Genomic DNA, 20,743 nt, shown 5'->3' on the forward strand with positions numbered 1-20,743 from the left:
ACCGAAAAGGTAACCGTCGAAACACACATGACCCACTCTACCCATTTAATGTGGAACTAGATTAGGATCAGTGCTAGAGCACGGGTTGAAATTCCTTTTATATGATTTTTTTAATATAATTTATATGATTATTTTTAATATTTTTTTGAATAAAATATCATAGGACCCGTGCTAGAGAATGGATTGAAATTCCTTCCATTGTCATTTTTATTTTTTGTGTGTTTCGGTATGAATATGAGCAATGTATTCTGGTGAAAGGAGATTTGCATGATTTTTATTGAAAGTTTGGAAGATTTTCATTGAGATTTTATTTTCAATTGCAGAATAAGGTCTTGGAAATCACGATTAAGTGTGATAAATTGCCAAGATTTTATTCCTTTTTTTTATGGTTCACAGTATAAATCTGAAATATTATCTTTAAGATCTTTGGAAACAACATGCTCTAGCAATAAAAATCTTCCAAAGATAAATTTCGGTTGCACCCACTATTTAACTTGTAACCAATTAATTTATAATCTATTTGTAACCAACTTATTAAAATTATATAGTCTACAAAACAATGTTGTGTACTTCCGTTTTATTATAAAGAGGATCCCATAACTATCAACAAGGTCCTCAAATCACTCTAACTAGATAATTATTGAAGGTCTATAATTTGTTTTTATGAAAAGAACAAAGTTTTATAATTTGTTGTCACTGAATGTTACTCGTTAAAACTAGACAAATACTCCTTCCATTTCAAAATATAGGATGTTTTAGTTAAAACACGCATATTAAGAAATAATTACTTTAAAAAAGTTCAACCAATTAAGCACAAGACTATATAATATGAAATATAAAATTTATCTTAAAGCTGCATAGAAAATCGGAAAACATCCTATATTATGAAACAAAAATTATTCTTTAAACATCCTATATTATGAAACAGAAGGAGTATTTTGTAACTAGACATTGAATATTCGTAATATTGATTTATTCATGTGAATGTGATGGCCGGGTAGTTAATTTATTAGTAGCACTTTTTTTGCTGGTCAATGCCAAAAAAGGCGTTTTCCGTTGAACTCATCTTCCCTTGACCATTAAAAACTTTAAATGACGATTATAAAATCTAATTGAGTAACCTTCAATCCAAAGTTAGTCACCTGTTCAAAAAAAAAAAAAAGTAAACTATTTGGTTGGTACTTTGTTAACTTAGTGCATGTTCCACGTTTCAATGATACTATATTTTTGTATTTCAAGGAAGTAGTGACACTAGGTTAAATCATAATCTTACTCTGTAGGTTAGTGGAAGATGATGGAAGTTGGTAGGTCATTAGTTATCATGAGCTATAATTTAATGAATAATTAGGCCTAGCAAATCGGAGGATTGCGAGAACTTGTTGGGTCACCAAAACATTGTTAGTTGGAGACTAATGACCCACTTAGACCTAAATTTGACCTTGTACTTTTTAGGGTCCGATTCAAAATACAGCATTGACTTTCAGTTCTTTCTAAAAAACAAAATTGAAAGTTTTTTTTGTGGAAATTTTCAAAAATATTTCTAATTTTAGAATAAACTAACGGTAGTAAATTTTATGCTTTTAGACAGTTTCTAGTTGTTTTGTTTACCTTCTAATCATATATTTCAACCATTCGTTTATGAGTTGTTCCATCCAGCATCCGCTACTCAATTGAATTGACAATTGAAATAGTGGTTCGAAACCAATTACGTCTAAGTTTTATATATTAATTAAATTATCATAAAGACATATTTAAATGTTAGAATAAAAATTAATAGGTAATTCTCATAAATACCACTAAAATAAGTTTTTTTAAAAAATATACCACATTTTAATTTATTTTCCAAAAATACCACTAAAAAGTATTTTTCCGAAAATTAAACTAAAGTTTTAAAATAAACTAATCTCTAAATTCTAAATACTAAACTCTATCCCCTAAAAATTATACTCTAAAACTATAATTGTCGATCCAAACCTACAGAAATATTTCTACATCCTTAAAAATCAATTTTTTTGTGTTTATGGTATTTTTGGGAAAAAAGTTTTGTAGTATTTTTTGAAAAAAAACCTAAAATGTGGTATTTTTGTAAAAAAAAACTTTAAGTGTGGTATTTTGAGGAATTTCTCAAAATTATACCAGTTTCAAAAAAAAAAATTGGAGTAAAAGTAAATACAACTTAAATTATTATTAAAAAGGTGAATATACAATAACATGTAGAACTATATAAAGTTGAAATGTAGAAGCCCTTTATAAAACGCAATTTTTGTAAATATCACTCAAATAAGTTTTTTCCAAAATTGTCACTTTTAGGTTTATTTTCTAAAAATACCATTAAAATGGGTTTTCTTTCCAAAAATACCATTAAATTAAACTAAAGTTTTAATATCCAAAACCAAACCCTACATCCTAAAAACTAAAATCTTACCCCCTAAAAACTATCCTAAACCAAAAATTCTTAACCCAAACCTAGAAAAATAAATTCTATATCTTTAAAAATCAATTATTTGTAATTATGATATTTTTGGAAAAAGTGTGTTATCTTTGAAAAAAAAAAACTTAAAGTGTAGTATTTTGGAAAATTTTAAAATATGATATTTTTGAGGAATTTTTTTTTTTTTTTTTGACAACAACATACAAGATTAACTCAAATAAGCCAATTGGTAAGGAATTCCTCTTTGTAAAACTGAAACTGAGAATTTAATCTGTTTTTTTAATCAATGATATTAGTAAAAGACGAACAAGTTGAAATATAATTGATCATAGCAATTCTTTTTTTTTTCCTGTTCTTTTTTGGTATCCAACAGTTTTGCGAATCAGACAAATGCAGATGATCAGTGACCAACATTAGAATTTGGATTTAACAAAGAAAATTAAAAGACAATTGAATTCGGATGTGCATGATAAAGATGCCACGAAAGTGTATAAACTAAAAATCCACATGAGACGTTAGAACCATTTTCGACCGACCATGTGTCATTTAGTTGGTTTGAACTCTACACGAAATGATCAACACATTGGATTTGCATTATTGTATGGTTTAGGCTGGATCCACGTAGTTCGGACTAAAGCCACTTTAGTAACCATTTTTCTAACATGAAAAAAGAATGGATGGTTCTACACTTTCTACCACACTTACAACAATTTCGAATACGACATTTTTGGGAAGTTTATAGAGAAAGAAGGATCATGGGTTCGATTATTTACAACTTTCCAGATAACAAAAATAGCTGTCGGTGAGGTTTGTAATATATAAAAGAGAGAACTTTCGTGAAGTGAATGTGAAGCTACATTTTTTGCTATTTTTATAGTATTCGCCTCTCTTTTCTTTGTACAACCTACATGTGAAGAGCAACTTATTAAATAAATAAAAAAACAATCCATTTTGAGCTGTGGATCGGAGTGAATATGCATAATACGGCATAAAGTCTGCAAAATAATTTAATCTGACACGCAATTGATTTATATACATAAATAAGCAAATCTTTAAGATTCATCCACATTCACAATGTGTTCGCTTACATGTTACAGATTAAAAAGAAACGAATATAGGAGGAGAAAGTCAAGAAATAGCAGAACTAACATAAATAATTTTAAACTATATTACTATAGTATATGTTATTATGTTTTAACTTAAAACTTTTAAGTAACATGTATGTTTGTAGGTTGCTTAATTAGGTGTTTGGCAGGTAATTAAATATTGAACAACATAAATAAATTGGTTAGAAGGTATTTTTATCAGTTACAAAAATTCCAACTTTTACTTATTTTCTTTGGAAATTAAAAATCCAATTTTGACCAGAGGGAACTTCTGGACCATAAATTGTTACATAAGCAAATATTTTAGATTCATTTAATGGTGTTCATTTGCATATAAATAATTTTCAGAAATAGGAGAAAGTCAAGAAATAGCAGAATGAAAAGAATCTTAATAATTCTTTAACTGAAACAAGGACAAAAATCAGTACTTAGGATACTCTGATCACAAGCCAAAAAAAAAAATATATATGAAAACATAATTTTATTCACAAATAATATATTTAATAAACCTTCCAAAGTCTGCAAATAATTTGTTATATTCACATGATGATCAGTAAACATAATAATTAGAAAAGCTTCAACGAATAAGAATTGAAGCAAAAGCAAACTCTTCTATGTCTTCTTCTTGTTCTTTCGTCATGTTCTGTCTTCTGCACACAAAGTTAGCTGAGATCGAGCCTCTTTCTTTCTTTCTTTCTTTCTTTCTTTCTTCAATCATCATTTAAACAATACCATAGAGATCTTGGACAAATCAGATTCTCGATTAATAGTCCTCCTTCTAATGGGTGCATTAGGTGGCTCCATTTCATCACTTTGACTACTCGAATCCCAATTCGAATTTGAATCTTCCTCCATGATTAATACCGCGTCTCTAAATGGAAGTCTCTTTTTTGGTGTGCTATAATCAAAATGCGACTTCTTCGCTTCTATTACCTAAAATATTCAAAAATACAAAACCACCCCCATTAACTCTCTTTCTTAGCTTATTTAGAAATACTTGAGTGATCCAAAAAAAAAAAAAAAAGACTTACAGCTTTTCGTATAGTTTTAGATACTCGTTTTAGTGTGTCTAGGTCCTCGTGATCCACATGACAAAGCACTCGAATCTGTAAATTTGATAAAACATATCAAATCAAATCCAAAATCACAGAGGAAGAGAGATTTTTTTTTTTATTTTAAAAAAATGGAAACATACCAAAATATCCAAGAAAGATTTTATTTTTCTTCGTAACAGAAGTAAGAAACTAAAAAGATTATGTAAATCGTTTTCAGAATCTGAAACTAAAGATTTGATTAGAGAGAGGAAAAAAATTAAATTAAGGAAGAATTGGAAAAAAAAAGAAAGAATAAAAAGCTCAAATGGATCAGCTTACTTATAAAAAAACCTTCCATTTTTTTTTCCGCGTTTGCCGGTGAATTAAATAAAAATCAAAGTATGACACGTGGAGTTATATGATTGGTTAACTGAGTAAGTGGTGATCGTGGTCTTATAGAAAAGGGCAGTGTCGGTTTTTTTATCACGCTGGAGTTACGAATCACGTGAGGTGAGGAACACGGGTTTAATCGGTGTGTCTTTTAGGTGATCGTGCGACACGTGTTTTCAACGGTGCGATTTTGTAATTTAGTGAGGAAGGTTGACTTGTACTTACTGCTCTCATTGGATTCCGTTAAAAGGAGGCTGACATTCTCCACGTGGGAATATAAAGCATTTATTTTAAAGTTTTTTTTTTTTTTTGAAAAGTTTTGGGAATTTACGAATATGCCTTACTTTGCGGTTAATATTTTTCATTAATCGAAATTTTATTTTTTGGAAATAAAAAAGTTTGGGATTGTCATATAAAAGATAGAGGGACTTTGGGATAGTCAAAGTGATACAGCACAGAAAATTAGAGTATTATTACCGTGTTTAGTTTTGATCCGGTTTATGTCCAAGTCCATGAGTATTATTTATTGGTAGATAATTTAGGTAGGCAATGAAATATATAAAAGAAATTTTAATTGTTACTTCTTCTTTCCCTTATAAATGGATGTTTTGGGATATTATTTGTTTAAAAAATTTGCAATGTTTGTTTGTTCAAATAGCTGGGAAAGAATTTACAAAAGAAATAATCATTCATAATTGATTTTCTACAATTTTGAATTAATTAAAGTTAATATTTTGTAAACTTCAAGAAATAATCATTCACAATTGATTTTTTACAACTTTGAATTAATTAAAATTAATATTTTGTAAACTTTTTTAAAGGTTGACTTGTGTGCTATTACTGCTCTCTTCTCATTGGATTCCGTTAAAAAGAAGGCTGACGGCGATCACTTGATTCTCCACGTGTGAATATAAAGTATTTATTTTAAAGTTTTTTTTTGAAAAGTATTCGAATTTACGAATATGCCATGCTTTGCGGTTAAGATTTTCCAATAATCAAAATTTTAATTTTGGAAATTAAAAAGTTTGGGATTATCATAAAAGATAGATGGACTTTGGGATAATCAAAGTGATGTAGCACAGAAAATTAGAGTATTATTATCGTGTTTAGTTTTGATCCAGTTTATGTCAAAGTCCATGAGCATTATTCATTGGTGATAATTTAGGTAGCCAATGAAATATATAAAAGAAAATTTTAATTGTTACTCCCTCTGTCCCTTATAAATGGATGTTTTGGGGTATTTTTTGTTCAAATAAATTTAAAAAATTTACAATGTTTATTTGTCCAAACAGCTGGAAAAGAGTTTACAAAAGAAATAATCATTCACAATTGATTTTCTATAATTTTGAATTAATTAAAGTTAATATTTTGTAAACTTCAAGAAATAATCATTCACAATTGATTTTTTACAATTTTGAATTAATTAAAGTTAATATTTTGAAATAATCATTAAAATATTTAAATTTATGAATTGTTATTAGTCTAAAATTAAATAATATATTTTTAGTGAAAGAAAATAATGTATTTAAAACCAGCAATTATTATTTTATTAAAATGTGTAAAAACTTCTAAAAACGTCGATCTTCTTGAGACATAGAGACTATTTTGGTTTTTCAGCTTAAATTTTTTTTCAAAAAAAAATCATTAATATTTTTTAAATATAGTAAAATATTCAATTTGAGGTAACAAATCTATAATATTTATGGGAATTGGGTGACAGCTCTACTAGCTAGCACCATATATGGATTCTTCTTTGGTTCATTTTAGATTTGCAAAATTTTTAATAAGAGGAATGTTTCTGTGGAAATAAAGAATGCAACAGAATGGCAAGAAGAAGAGCATTAATCAAGGCACCTGTTATGTCACGTACGAAGCAGCACATCTAGAGAGAATCGTCTATTTATTAGATAATACAATTACTTCCCAATTAATATCAATTCAAATAATATGCTTCTTAACTAAAAAGATTTGATTGATGATTCAAAATATTGCATATACTTTGATGATGACATCGCCGTGATTTTTTTTTTTATATATAATAAAAACAGAGTCTAAAATAAATATGTGAAGTGTTGCGTTTTGAAGAATAATAACGCCGAACAAAGATTGGGCTCAAGCACGAACGATAGTACATGTAATTTGTACTTTTCATATAACCAAAATATGGTACACAAGCACACTCAACTCCTCGTGTAAAACTCTCTTTGGAATTACTACTAAACTAGTATAAAAGAAAGACCATGGACACAAAAACAAGAGAGCAAACCTACTACACTGGATTCAGTTACCAGCTTTAGGCAAAGCTGCCATGAAAGAGTTGTAAGATGACTCCAGATCAAAGTGAAGTTGCCTTGACTGCTGTTCCGTAAGCTCATCAGCTGCTCCCATCTTAGACAACCTCGAAAGCCATTCTTTCATCTTCGTCTTCCCTTCGAAATCCGGCGGTAGAATACTCAGTTTGTTGAGAGAAGCCGACAGATCAGACAAGAGAGGATAAACCTGATCGACAGCCACCATGTTTAGTTTCAATGAATCCATCGACGTGATGAAGTTCTGCACACATTCAGCAACGATGGATGCCGAGTTCGAAGTAGTTGCTGCTACGGTAGCTCGGTGTTCCACTGTGGCGGGAAGACCTGATGTCACGAGGCGGTATATAGCAGCTGGACAGTCCATTTTGTACGTGTCTGCAAATCTTTCAATGTTTGGCACCGTGTCTTTGAGTGTAGCGGATAGTGTTTTGAAGTGGACAATGAGTTTCTGGCATTCGGATTCGTACTCTGAAGGATTGATTAGGTCTCTGATATAAGCTTTCTCCAGCTTCTCTGTAGCTTTGATGATCGCAAAAAGCTCTGCAAAATTCTCGTACATCTCTCTTTCCCGCTTGTCGTTCCATAACTTGACCTCTGCCATCTTCTTTTATCTTTAGAGCAAGTCAGTCTACGGAGATTAGAATGGGACAGGCACAAGAGGTTCCTTTCTGTATCAATGACCACACAAACCAAAGTTAAAACTCTACTTTTAGCAATTGAAGAAAACATCGAATCAACTAGAACCATCATCCATCAAGAGGCTAATAGTTCTTCACTAAAGCTTCCTAAATCTCGTTAGAAGCAATCAAAATCTCAGATTTCTTGATCCAACAGACTCAAAGTTAGAACTCTAATTCCTCAAACACAGTGATATGAGTTTGAGATTTGATCAAAACAGCTCAAACAAAGAAGAAAATGGAAACCCAAAAATCGAATCATCTCTAAACCCTTTTAAGAAGCTAACCTCTCCACTAAGCTTCCAATATCTTAACATACCCAAGTTACAAAATTTAGCAGATGACCATCGAGCAAAGAAGAAGACTCATAAAGCTAAGCACTTTTTCACTAGCTTTCCTAAATTCTCACTCGCTAACAGAGTCAACGACGATTAGACAGAGACAAAAATGGAGATGTTGCTTACACGAAGGAGAGTCTGAGTACAGAGCTCGCTTCAATTTGATGACGAGATCATCACCAAGTATAAACGAATCAATCTGTACCAAACTTAAGCAACAATTTAGAGGATTAATAGATTGATTCAAGAGTCTTGTCAGGTGATTGGGGTCAATTCAAAACCCTAAATTCAAGTAAATTAGGGAAAATTTACAATTCATTGGTTAGTGATTCGAGATTGAAAACATGGCAATATCTGAAACAAAAAAATCCATAGCGAAGAAGCTTCGTAAATCAGACGACTTTAGAGTAAAAGAGGAAAAAAAAAACTGACCTGAGAAATTTCAACGGAGGACGATAATTTTTTTTTTCTGATCGGGGAATTGGTGAAGGGAAGATCACAATTAATTTGAATAAATCTTGGACCGGTTTCTAATTTGATTGTGGTCGAACCGGTTTTACTACCGGATCAGGGTGGGTCTATAAACAAATGGTAATTTTGACTATGAAGGAAAATGCAAAATATAGTTTTTTTGTTTGTTACTTTTGCCAAATTCCCATTAAAGATTATAGAAGCAAAATTTTGTGTATAAAATAAGGGATGCGTAAACGAGAAAGACTGTATGAAATAGCCCTCTGATGAATGACCATAAAAGAGTTTAGAAACACAAAGATTTTGAAAAAATTTTGTATTTGAAATTACTTTTGTATTCATCTGTAAACAAGATTGTAACATGTAAATTTATTCTTTAAATCACTATAAATGGGATTTATAATAACCACAACCAAATAGGAGCTAGAGCTAAAGAAAATGGTTTTTTTTCACAACAAAATAAAATAGAAAAATCTTATAACAATAAATAGACTGATAAGAAAGAAAAAAACGTCATTCACATTTTCAGAAAAGTAAAAGATATTTGTGTGTGACAATGGTCCATTAATCTTAGACGCAATACCATGTGACCACGCGCGAATGACTTCCAATTATTGACTATATGGATTGAGATACATACTCACTATGGACAATTCATGTGATCAAGTAAACTGAATGTAGTAATATGTGGATTTGGTCACAAGATTTACAAAATTAAATCTAAAGACATACACATATCTTAATTACCATAACATACATCTAACCAACCAGATATATGATACAATGAAGACTAGTCGTCGCCGCGACCACGGAAAGACTTGAAACGTCTTATAGACTCCGACCTTTGCAATTTCATCTCACCCTTGAATTTTGTAATGAAAGCTTCTACTCGTGAGTTTAGCTCGTCTCTTCCCATTGATAACTCTTTTTTCAACTTCACCCACGACGGAATCCTCTCCATCAACTTCATTCCCGGCCTTGCCGGAGACGAAGGAGGCCTTCTCGCTCGGGAAGATGATGATGACAGCGACGACAAAGATGGAGTAGCCCTCCTAGCTCGAGATGGTGATGGCGATGTTGGAACTACACGCCGTCTAACAGGCGAAAGCGACGATAGGGACGGAGTAGGCCTCCTCGCTCGAGATGGCGACGGCAGTGTTGGAACTACACGCGGTCTAACAGGCGATAGCGACGACAGAGACGGAGTAGGCGTCCTGGCTTGTGACCGTGACGGTGACTGCGGCGACAATAAAGACGGAGTAGGCCTCCTGGCTTGTGACCGTGACGGTGACGTTGGCATTGTTGTGTCTTGCAACGTGTTAGGTTTCTTTGGTTGCTTTTCAGCTTTGACTCTCTCCCACATCTCCTCCATTGTCTCGTTCTCGTCACCGGATGTGTTATCTGTTGATGTAGTTATTATCTATTCATTATTTTATACGTAGATGAATAATTTAACTTTATTTACCCTAATTAAGTCTCATATTCTTCGTTAAAAAAACATGAAGTACAAACTTATTAAAATCTTCTATTTTTTTTAGTCATTTACCATGATATTAAACTGAAAATAGTAAATGACTAAAAATATAAAAAATAAAGATTTAGATTTTTTTAATAAATGTTTACTTCATATTTGAGACGGCACGTAATAGCTAGATATATACCTTGTGGAAAAGTCTTTACAGGAGCAGTAGGTGGACGTCTGATACCGACGAGTTTCTCCGGCGCCGTTGGAGGAAAACGAACCTCCGAAGAAGAAACCCCATAAGATTCTCCACTCTCTGATCTCACCGGAAACGTTTCTTTCTCTTGAACCTTATTATTGTATTGACCAAACGAAGAACTGGATGAGTTATTAGAAGAACGGTCACGGTCATGGTTATGATGATCATCTTGTTCATAACGATAGGTATCATCATCATGGTGATGGTTTGTGGCCGGAGAGTCAGAACCGTTGCCAAAGAGTGTAGCGGAGGCTGCGAGAATGAAGATGATGCCGTTGATGATGAAAAGAGGGTTTAAAGTAGGGAGAAAGAAGCGAGCTCCGGTGACGGAGATGTTTGATACCGATCGGAGCATCAGTGATATGACTCCGACTAATCCTGAAGAAATGATCCATGTCCACGAGGTTGACATTAATTTCTTGGAGTTGTTGTCTCTCTTTTTGTGTTTTTTTAGACCCTTTACATATATAGTCCTATTCCTCTTAATTAAAGTATTTTCATGGTTTGCATGTATTGAAGTGAAACCAAGAAGATAAGTATAAGAAATGAAAACATATTTATACTTGTTTTAATTTCTTATCAGTTTGTTTGTTCTGTTAAATTCAGATTAATTGATTAAAATTTCTCCATATAGACTTTAAAATTGGATTTAGTATGTAACTCATGTCGACATTATTGATTATTTGATCAGGTCAAGATATTTATATAGTTCTATCATATCTCACGGCAGAAGAGATCGTAAAATTAGTTTATGATACTTAATTGGAATCTATCAAGAGCTAGATAAGGCTGATACGTATTTTTTAAGAGATGACAAAGAATTATTATTACTTTGATAAAAAATTATTTTGTCCTTTTGTAGGATTATATATAGCATTGTAAATTTGGTCCCAAACTATTAAAACTCTAAAGTAAAATAAATAAAATTTCTAAGAACGCATGGAAGTTTATCGAAGACTGTATGCATAGAACATGTACTTTTGAATATTAAATGAGAGTAACCAAATATCTTGTTACATTTTCCATCGTGACATGAGTGTTTTTTATATGTGAAACGTAAATTTAGATGGCGACGTAATGACATAATTGTATTATTTAACTAATTTTTAAGTAGACCAGCTTGGTCAATATGATGGCCTTTTGAGAGACGTACTTTTGGAATATTTAAAAGCCAAGGGCCAATGGAAATTTCACCATTCTTACATGTACATCTAGCTAGTATTCTAGTGTGTGTGTGTGTGTATGAAGTCAAGTAAATATACATTATTTACACTCCACGTTGCATGCTATATATGTATCATACATAATGTATGTATTAATGTATAAGTCATGATACATATATAATGTATACACAATTAACGCATACATTGGTTTTCATACATATCTAGGATTTTTTTAAATCAAACCGAAATTGACAATTAATACAAGGAACCAAAAATTAATTATACATGCATGCACGGATGCACCAATTTGTATATAGGGCGGTATGATGAGTTTTGCAATGATATCCCTCTTCAACAATAGTATAAGAACAAACTCTTCTAATTTCTCTACTCAATGCAACAGGATCAACGCCGAGAACAAGGTGGACGAGACTCTTTTGATTCAGTACGTGGAGAACTACACTTGGATCATCTTTGATCCTGAGTTTCACAGGAAGGTGAAGAAGGAAAAGAAGGCCAAGAGGGAGAAGGAAGAGAGAAGGAAGAGAGAGAAGGACGAGAAAGCTGCGATGATGCGTACGATGATTACTGCTGAGAAGAAGAAGGAAAGGAAAGAGATCCGCGGAAATCCAAAGGATCATCTAGAAAACCTATTCGCCGCCATTGAAGACCTCTGTCTCTCTCGTCTCATGCATGACTCTGTTTTTTTTTTATTTTTGTTTTCAAGTATTCAAACTCGGTCGGTGGCAGATCCAAGACAATATTTGGTATGAGGCACTTAAATAATATAGTTAATAAATATATATATATATATATATATATATATATATATATATATATATTTTTATGTTAAAGTATATATTTTGCATTTTTAAATATATTCTAATATATGAACTATGAAGTGCAAAAAATGAGCCAAATTTTTTGAAAGTATTGTTTATATTGGTTTATGATTATGCTTAATTAGATACATATTTAATTTATTAATTAGAAAATACACAGTTACAAACTTATAATTCATTATAAAATATAAATATTTGTAATATATTTAAAATTATTTATCTTATCATATCACACAAATTTCAAACCTAAAAAAATAAATTAACTACAAAAGAGATAATATATTTTCAATAGTTTATTACTTATATTTTTAAAAATTAAGATATATGTCTACTTTGTAATAAAAGAAATGTGAATAAAGTGAAAATAGAAATAATTGCATATAGTTTTATTTAAGAAAATGCCATAGGTAAACAAACTTCCAATAAATATAAAACTGGCCAAAAGGAAAACAAAAATATATAAAGTAAGTGCTAATTAAAATTCGAACTCAGGACCTGATACTTATTATTGGAAACAATTACCATCTGAGCTAAAGATTCTAATGAGGAGATGTTAATAGCAAAACTTTAAAAACGAGTATAGGGCACGTGCCCCACCTCTTTATGATGTGGATCCGCCCATTACATAAGTTGTTTAGCTCATCGATTAAGATATATGTGTGTTCTGTTTGACTGTTTCCATAATTGGGCAGAAAGTGTAGTTACGTTTATAATATAAAGTTTGGTGTGGAAAATTCGTATCAATACAGCTAATTTCATTTTTAAAAAGTTCTCATGGAGAATGATGGTGTATGAGGTTTCGAGCCTCTTTACCTGTAGAGAATTTAGAATGGGTTTTCATCACCTAAAGATCTCATCTCAGTGGGTTACACACATCATTTTGAGTCATTATGACGTTGGCCATTCAAATCCATGTCGAGTGACGAAAGAATTTGCATCGCTGTATAATTCGAATTTTGACTTATAAATTTTCATGTTGAAGGTCAAAACTCAAAAGTTAAGCATTCGAGTCTACGACACTCGTTTTGAGTAATGTTTACAATTCTTAGCAAGAACATGATATATGTTTAATTAACAAATAACAAGTTAACTTGCTGTATAATTGTCTAAATCGATTAATTTCTGAATTCCTTCAATCGACCTCTTTCTTTTTTTTTTTTTTGGTCATTAGAGGTTTGGATGAATTTATATTTCTGTAATTATGGTCCGTCAGATTATGCCCTGCCACGGAAGAGCAGAAGATGCATTATGCATGGACTGTAATAAGATGTGAGCAGCTTACTGTGAAAACTCATCATATTATATATAGCTCGTTAGTCGTTATAACGATTACTACATAGTAGTTGTTTATACTTCCATATTTATTTATGTTTTACCCAATTTTATTTTGAGTTAGTACTACTGAGCCAACTTGTCATATTTAATAAGGGTCTATGACTCAATCCACACCACACACTTGAATGGGTTGCTTCTTTGTCAAGAAACTGATTTAGGTTTATGCAGATGAACCCTTCGATCATCTGCTTTTCTACTTATATCTCTTCAACTTCTAAAGTCGATTTGAATGATAGCTGGACTTAGTAAATCTAATTTAAGAAAAAAGCGTTCTTAGGTCGCTTGGAAATCAATCTTGTTTTAAAAAAAAAACTAAATTTAGCCATCTTTGCTTTCAGAGAGATGAATGATAGGACTCTATCTATTTTCAACCGTTATAAAAAGGTCTTACGAAACATAAGAATAACAGCTAAACTTCAATGTGATATGTACTCTCTGCTCCTACAAAATTTAGCATAACCTTCAGGAGAATTCAATGTGTTTTAATATAGAATTAACAGCAGTGATAATAATAGTCAAAGATTCCTATCATTCGAAACTTTCTAATAATAAACCAAAAGGGTTAGGAATCGAGATAGATAGAGACAGATATGGATACATTCTAAGATTTTTCAGACTGATTTTGTTTCCGATTTTTTCTTCCATTCTTTTTTTTTTTTTTAAGGGTTGAAAGAACAAAAATAAAACACATTTCTTTCTTTCTTTCTCCTGAAAAAATATTAATTAAGAAAGAGAATCCAATCTCTTTCTAATGGATTCTCCTAGTTCAACCCTTTTTTTTGGTTGAGAAATCGATTTTTTTTTTTTTCGATTTCAAAACTCGCAATGTCAAGCGGGAGGCTTTGCGGCTTCACGCCGATAACCTTCTGTCGAAAGATCACAAAGTTGCAGGTTTTGTTTTCTGTCTTCAAATAAAGTTAACATCAATGGTTCTTTCTTACATTTACTTCGTGTTTGTATTTTACGCCTTTATTATTATACGTATATATTTTGAAACATTTTTTTTATAATATAAATTAGACGTTTTTTTAACTGACTTTTGCATGCATTTGTGTTAATTTGCCTCTTTACAATGTTGCTTTTAATAGGTCGCAAGAGGGCTAGCTCTAAAAAGGCTTATTAGAGGAAAACACGAATTTAGACGAACAGCAACATCAAAGAACAATGTTGATCAGAAAAAGAATAATAAAGAGATCAAACGCACAGCTTCACAAATATCTTCTGTTGTCGAAGCTTCTCCAAAGAGTTTGCATTCTACAAAACATGTTCCTACTCCCCGTGGGGCGGCATCTCCTATATCGGCAAAGAATGCAAAGAATCAAGTGAATCCACCGAAAAATAACAATTCGGATGGTTCTTCGCCAAAATGTATGGCAAATTTCATCTTGATGGTGGAACTAAGGAAGAACATCTTTGCTTTCAGAGATATGATTGATTTACCTTCTCTTGATGGTTCTCTATCTGTCACCGAGGTAACAAACCTTTCCCTTAACACATTTGTGTCCAGTTTCTATGATCATCCTTATTTGAGAGTGTATATATATATATGCTAAAACCTTTGTTTTTGTTTATATGTTTTTGAGTGTTTATAGATTATAACACAAACAATGAAGGATTTACAAAAGCTTTCTCCTGAGATTGTAACCATTAATCAATCTTTTGTAATGGAAGGAGCTGACATGGATAAGGTACACACATATATGATTTTTAACAGATTTTGAGTTACTTTGAAAACATCCCAACAACAACAAAAAATAAAAATAACAATTTCTTGAGTTAGTGTCATTTGTTTACTTGATGAGTCTTGTTAATCCCAGAAATGCCCCAAAAACAGATGTTGATTTTCTTCTATGAAGATCTCAGAGCTATTGGGGATTCTTGGATTATGGATAGTGACTGGATTTATCGATCCAAGTACAAAAACAGTGGTGTTGGCAAGAATAAGTCTGATCGTTTAGGTTTGTTTACTAACACACTATTTAGTTGAGTGTTTTGGTTAACATATTATAGACTAAGTTTTTTTTAAAATGTTTGCACAGTGGAGCATGTATTAGCAGCTCTTGATGGACTAATCAAGACGACAAGAGAAAGGTTCGGTATGATGGATCATGAATCTGAAGGAAGAAAGAGTTTTACACCAAAGAGTGTTTCATCGGAAGCAAGAAGAAGCTTTACAAGATCTGTTTCTTATTCAGAAAGTAACAACTCTTTTTACCCATCTCCATTAACACCAAGATCAGTACTTCCGGGGACAATGCTAATGTCTAGTAGTAACTCAACATCTCCAAGTCTTTGGAACTTGAGAGCTCAAGCTTTGGATAGGTTAAGCCCTGTTGATTTGAAGCGGTTTGCTATGCAGATCTTGTCACAAAGAGACTCAGAGAGTGTTAATGAGATGAAGATTAGTATCGAAGAAGAAAACGAAGAGAGTGATACATCATTAGTAGAAAAGGAAGAAGAAGAAGAAGAAGATAATGATTCCTCTGTTTTCGAAACAGAGAAGCATGATATTGAAACAGAGGATCATAGGGAAGGTTCTGGAACAGAGCATGAGACTGAAGCAGAGCATGAGATTGAAGAACATAATCACATCGATGGTTCTGACACAGAGCCTGAGATTGAAACAGAGCATCATCTTGTAGGTTTTGAAACAGAGGACCATAGTGAAACCACAACTTCAGAGACTAACTCAATAGACTATTCTCAAAAAGAAGAAGAATCAGTACCTCGATCGCCTCCACCTCCGCCACTTCCATCACCGCAATCGCCGTCACCAATGGCCTCAATGTTAAACGACAAATCTACTCTTCCCTCGCAACCACCACCCCCACCTCCATCACCACAGTCTGAACTCAAAACTCCGGCTCCTCCACCGCCACCACCTACGTCAAAATCATCTGAAAGTGGAGCTTTTTGTCAATTTCCGAGACAAAATTCAATGCCGGCACCTCCAGCACCACCAGGTAGCGTAAGATCTTTGCGTGCTAAGAAAGCAACTAGCAAACTGAGAAGATCAGCACAAATAGCAAATCTCTATTGGGTTCTCAAAGGGAAGCTTGAAGGCCGAGGCGTTGAAGGGAAAACAGGAAAAGCAAGTAAAGGGCAAAAGAATGTTCCAGAGAAATCTCCTGTTAAAGGTGCACGATCAGGAATGGCGGATGCACTTGCAGAGATGACAAAGAGGTAAATGACTTGCGTCACAAGTCATATCTATGTTATATTTTGAGTTTACTAACTCATTCATTTGTGTCATAGGTCAAGTTATTTCCAACAAATCGAAGAAGATGTTCAGAAATACGCTAAATCAATTGAAGAATTGAAATCTTCAATACAAAGTTTCCGGACAAAAGACATGAAAGAATTGCTAGAATTTCATAGCAAAGTGGAATCTGTTCTTGAGAAACTAACTGATGAAACTCAAGTATGTTTTCTCCTTGTGTTCTTTTTGAATCGGCTCGCGATTTCTAGCTGAGATGTAAATTTTGGTTTGGTTATCTAGGTTCTCGCGAGGTTTGAAGGTTTCCCTGAAAAGAAACTAGAAGCAATAAGAACAGCAGGTGCCTTGTACAAGAAGTTAGATGGGATTTTAGTTGAGCTCAAGAACTGGAAGATTGAACCTCCACTAAACGATCTTCTCGACAAGATAGAACGTTACTTCAACAAATTTAAAGGAGAGATTGAAACGGTTGAGCGAACAAAAGACGAAGATGCTAAAATGTTTCAGAGATACAACATTAACATCGATTTCGAAGTTCTTGTTCAAGTCAAAGAAACAATGGTTGATGTTTCATCAAATTGCATGGAGTTAGCACTAAAGGTATTTATATATACATAAGCAAGAAACTGATTCTTGAGGATGATTGATTGACGCTTTATGTTTTCTAGGAGAGGAGAGAAGCAAACGAGGAAGCAAAGAACAGTGAAGAAAGCAAGATGAATAATGTGAAGGCAGAGAGGGCTAAGAGGATGTGGAGGGCATTTCAGTTTGCTTTCAAAGTTTATACATTTGCAGGAGGTCACGATGAACGAGCAGATTGTTTAACAAGACAACTTGCACATGAGATTCAGACAGATCCTGATCAAACCGATTCATCGAACATGTCTTGAAAACCAAAGAAAAAAAAAAGGCTTCATCAGTTGTTTTACTCTTTGAAACCAAGAAGAGATTGATGCGTGAAGATGATTACAAAATTGTACATTTTTGTGTGTCTCTAGTTTTGATTTTGACCAATGCAAAGAGACAGGAATCAGATTTTTTTTCATTTCATATATATACATATAATTACATGACAAAGAAGCAATCAAGCAAAATCTTAAGAAACGAAAAAAGTCAACGTAGAGGTCATCATTGAGAAGACAAGTTTCAAAAGAATCCACCAAAGTCAACGACATACTCTTCTTCAAGAACATTATCTTCCATGACCTTGTCGTTAACTCTATGATCCTCTCTTTCTGTATCTTCTTCGATCATATCAATGTCTTCTTCTTTTTCTTGTAGAGGTTCTTGAGAGAAGGCTATTCTCTTTACTTCTCTTTCATCATCTTTCTTAATAATCGTATCTGTCAATATCAAAAATCATTGTGATCGATCTTATTAGAGTCAGTTTTAGTAGACGAAACACAACGTTAACCTTGAGTATGAGTTTTGTAATAGAACAACTTACTTATCTTTCTCTTGCCTAAAGAAGTTTCTTCTTCATCTTCTCCGGATTGAAAAATATTTTTCACTTCTGGGATCTCTTCTTTGTTTACATCCATAGGAGAGCTTGAGAGTTCATAGGAAAACATAATGATCTTGTCTTTTGACATTTCGAGACGAACATATCTCTTTACACAAAAAAACAAAAGCCTAGTGGATAATGATGTCCTATAACGAACTCTGGTTATGAAGTGAATTATTTAAAGGACTTTCAAATTACTAGAATATCCTCGGTGTAGCTCTCTATTCAATGAGTGATGGACCTTGATGGTTATATATAGGAAATAATACTAATCTTGTCAACGTTTCCAAACCACTTTGCCTCAGGCTGCTAGTGGGAAGCCATTGAGACTTCCTAAAACTTGATTATACCTTTCTAACTCTTTCAAGAAGGTCCGTATACATACTCATGAAACCATCCTTCTTCTCTGCTAAAAGCTAAGAATTTGAACCTTCTTCTTCTTCTTCTTCTTCTTCTTTTTCTTCTTCTTCTTCTTCTTCTTCTTCCCTTCTCTTTATCATGCCTTTTCAATTCATACTGTAATCATAAATCCAAAATTTCAAAGTGTTATTAATCTCAAAAATACTATCAATGGTTACTGTTTTTTTTCTTCGGTAGATTTTCAACGTACAGTACCTCTACAACCATGTCACTGAAGCCCTCTGGCTTATTCGGCAATTTATCATCTTCCCTTGTCTCCTCGTATCTTCAAAAAATCGCAATTTGTTTGATGGTTAATCAAATACACAGTTAAACAAATTTCAATTATTTTACTACTTACCTGGCAGGTAAAACGTTATCCATGGCTTTCAACTCTTCTGGCTATAACTCACCTCCACTCGGTCTGTCTTTTGCCCTCTCATCATATCAACCTGTGCTCCACACCATAAACCGTCACTTATCAATTGTAAGATAAGCAAATTAAAGATCCATAAACACCGAACAAGAAATCTCGAACTCACTACCAATATACTTAAGCTAGAAGCCTAGACTTTACATTTAGTCCCAACAGCATCAACAGTTCAACACAAATTATAGCTAATATATTGAACCTTTAAATTTTAATGAGTTGAATAGTGAACTCAAATTTCAGGATGCACTATTGAAACCCTCAAAATCTTTCACATATTTTATTTAAATTCTAATAATTTATATATCTTACAAATCATTCTATTAAATTCAATTATTTGAAAGATATCTATATAAATTCAAACACACTAAATTAAAGTTGAAATTATTAATATATGAAAGATATACCATTTTTAAAAAATTATACAACAGTAACATTAATCATAATTTCTTAAAACCACACTAATTAATCATATATGTGAGCATTATGGAAATAAATATATTGAGTAATTTTATATCTTGTATTTTTTTTGTCTTAAACAAAATTATATATTAGTTTGTGTTATCGGGCCTGTTTAGGAGACTCACTGCGACAGCAGCCGGCGATCAAAAAATTACATTCACATCTTCTTCGTCTTTTCTTTATCTCTTTTCTATTCTCCAAAATCTCTGTCGCTGCGACTAGAATCAAAGAAATTTGGAATCGCTGAATGAAACGGTGATACCAACCAACCTTTTATTTTGAAGTAGCGACTATCGCTGATTTTTTTATTTTAAAAATCTATAAACCCAAAAAAATCTATAAACCCAAATCAAATTATCATTACCAGAAATTTGCAGATCTGTATTATTGTATCTTCTTCTCCAATTTACTGATATGTACAACACAACCGAGCTTTAAAAAATAAAAAATAAAAAACTCAGTCGTTTTGTAACAAGTCGCTACTAAGAGTCGCACAACTCGAAAACGAACAGGCCCATCATATAAGGTTTTGTATTTATTAATATTGCTTGATATAATTTTTTTGATTGTATGTTTTATATATTTCTATGAAATTTTTATCATTATAACTACTTATTAGTAATATTGTGAACTATAATGTAAATATATAAAATTTTAAATATGAATTTGAGGGTGTACCATTGGAGTACTCCAAAGTGACCCTCAAACTTTTATTCTAAAGGTTTATTCCCTTTAAAATGAAGGTGATACTGGAGATGGTCTTATTTGCATCTAACTCTCAATTACTATTCTCCATTTAGAATATGCTAACCAAAGGAGAAGCTATCCAATTAAGACAATCTACCCAATTAATTTTAAACACATCAACTACAATTTGGTCATATTGCTTACCTTTTTGGCTCCTGTGTTCT

At 32.3% G+C, this 20,743-nt stretch overlaps 5 protein-coding genes across 8 annotated transcripts; 1 reads left to right on the forward strand and 4 right to left on the reverse strand.

Annotated features, from left to right (window-relative positions):
• Window positions 1–4,001: 4,001 nt before the first annotated feature.
• Window positions 4,002–5,475, reverse strand: LOC104747811 (F-box protein At4g05010). The gene is made up of 4 exons (XM_010469511.2): window positions 5,439–5,475; window positions 4,733–4,905; window positions 4,569–4,643; window positions 4,002–4,470 (listed from the first exon to the last, which is right to left on the reverse strand). The coding sequence occupies exons 1-4, from the start codon at window positions 5,473–5,475 to the stop codon at window positions 4,255–4,257; spliced, it is 501 nt and encodes a 166-aa protein (XP_010467813.1). The 3' UTR covers window positions 4,002–4,254.
• A 1,612-nt stretch (window positions 5,476–7,087) lies between these two features.
• On the reverse strand, window positions 7,088–8,977 carry LOC104716193 (vacuolar protein sorting-associated protein 28 homolog 2). 3 transcript variants are annotated; one of them, XM_010433590.3, is made up of 3 exons: window positions 8,721–8,977; window positions 8,415–8,487; window positions 7,088–7,941 (listed from the first exon to the last, which is right to left on the reverse strand). In XM_010433590.3, exon 3 carries the CDS (start codon window positions 7,872–7,874, stop codon window positions 7,242–7,244), a length of 633 nt encoding a protein of 210 aa, XP_010431892.1. In that variant the 5' UTR covers window positions 7,875–7,941; window positions 8,415–8,487; window positions 8,721–8,977; the 3' UTR covers window positions 7,088–7,241. The 3 variants fall into 3 exon arrangements, with proteins under 3 accessions (XP_010431892.1, XP_010431885.1, XP_010431899.1); XM_010433583.3 differs by having other exon boundaries at window positions 8,415–8,497; window positions 8,721–8,784; XM_010433597.3 differs by lacking the exon at window positions 8,415–8,487 and having other exon boundaries at window positions 8,721–8,851.
• Window positions 8,978–9,418: 441 nt separating this feature from the next.
• LOC104716216 (uncharacterized) lies at window positions 9,419–11,038 on the reverse strand. Its single transcript, XM_010433606.2, has 2 exons — window positions 10,421–11,038; window positions 9,419–10,160 (listed from the first exon to the last, which is right to left on the reverse strand). Exons 1-2 carry the CDS (start codon window positions 10,890–10,892, stop codon window positions 9,550–9,552), a joined length of 1,083 nt encoding a protein of 360 aa, XP_010431908.2. The 5' UTR covers window positions 10,893–11,038; the 3' UTR covers window positions 9,419–9,549.
• A 3,332-nt stretch (window positions 11,039–14,370) lies between these two features.
• On the forward strand, window positions 14,371–18,114 carry LOC104716230 (uncharacterized protein At4g04980). 2 transcript variants are annotated; one of them, XM_010433619.2, is made up of 8 exons: window positions 14,371–14,711; window positions 14,909–15,292; window positions 15,413–15,508; window positions 15,655–15,778; window positions 15,860–17,003; window positions 17,076–17,241; window positions 17,320–17,637; window positions 17,706–18,114. In XM_010433619.2, exons 1-8 carry the CDS (start codon window positions 14,646–14,648, stop codon window positions 17,925–17,927), a joined length of 2,520 nt encoding a protein of 839 aa, XP_010431921.2. In that variant the 5' UTR covers window positions 14,371–14,645; the 3' UTR covers window positions 17,928–18,114. The 2 variants fall into 2 exon arrangements, with proteins under 2 accessions (XP_010431921.2, XP_087336123.1); XM_087479997.1 differs by having other exon boundaries at window positions 14,394–14,711; window positions 15,638–15,778.
• On the reverse strand, window positions 18,059–19,533 carry LOC104716221 (uncharacterized). The gene is made up of 4 exons (XM_010433611.3): window positions 19,302–19,533; window positions 19,157–19,226; window positions 18,485–19,057; window positions 18,059–18,380 (listed from the first exon to the last, which is right to left on the reverse strand). Exons 3-4 carry the CDS (start codon window positions 18,627–18,629, stop codon window positions 18,184–18,186), a joined length of 342 nt encoding a protein of 113 aa, XP_010431913.1. The 5' UTR covers window positions 18,630–19,057; window positions 19,157–19,226; window positions 19,302–19,533; the 3' UTR covers window positions 18,059–18,183.
• Between the last annotated feature and the right edge of the window lie 1,210 nt (window positions 19,534–20,743).

The sequence above is a fragment of the Camelina sativa genome, chromosome 2 (genome assembly GCF_030686135.1).
Source record: "Camelina sativa cultivar CO46 ecotype springtype chromosome 2, ASM3068613v1".
NCBI classification, from domain to species: Eukaryota; Viridiplantae; Streptophyta; class Magnoliopsida; order Brassicales; family Brassicaceae; genus Camelina; species Camelina sativa.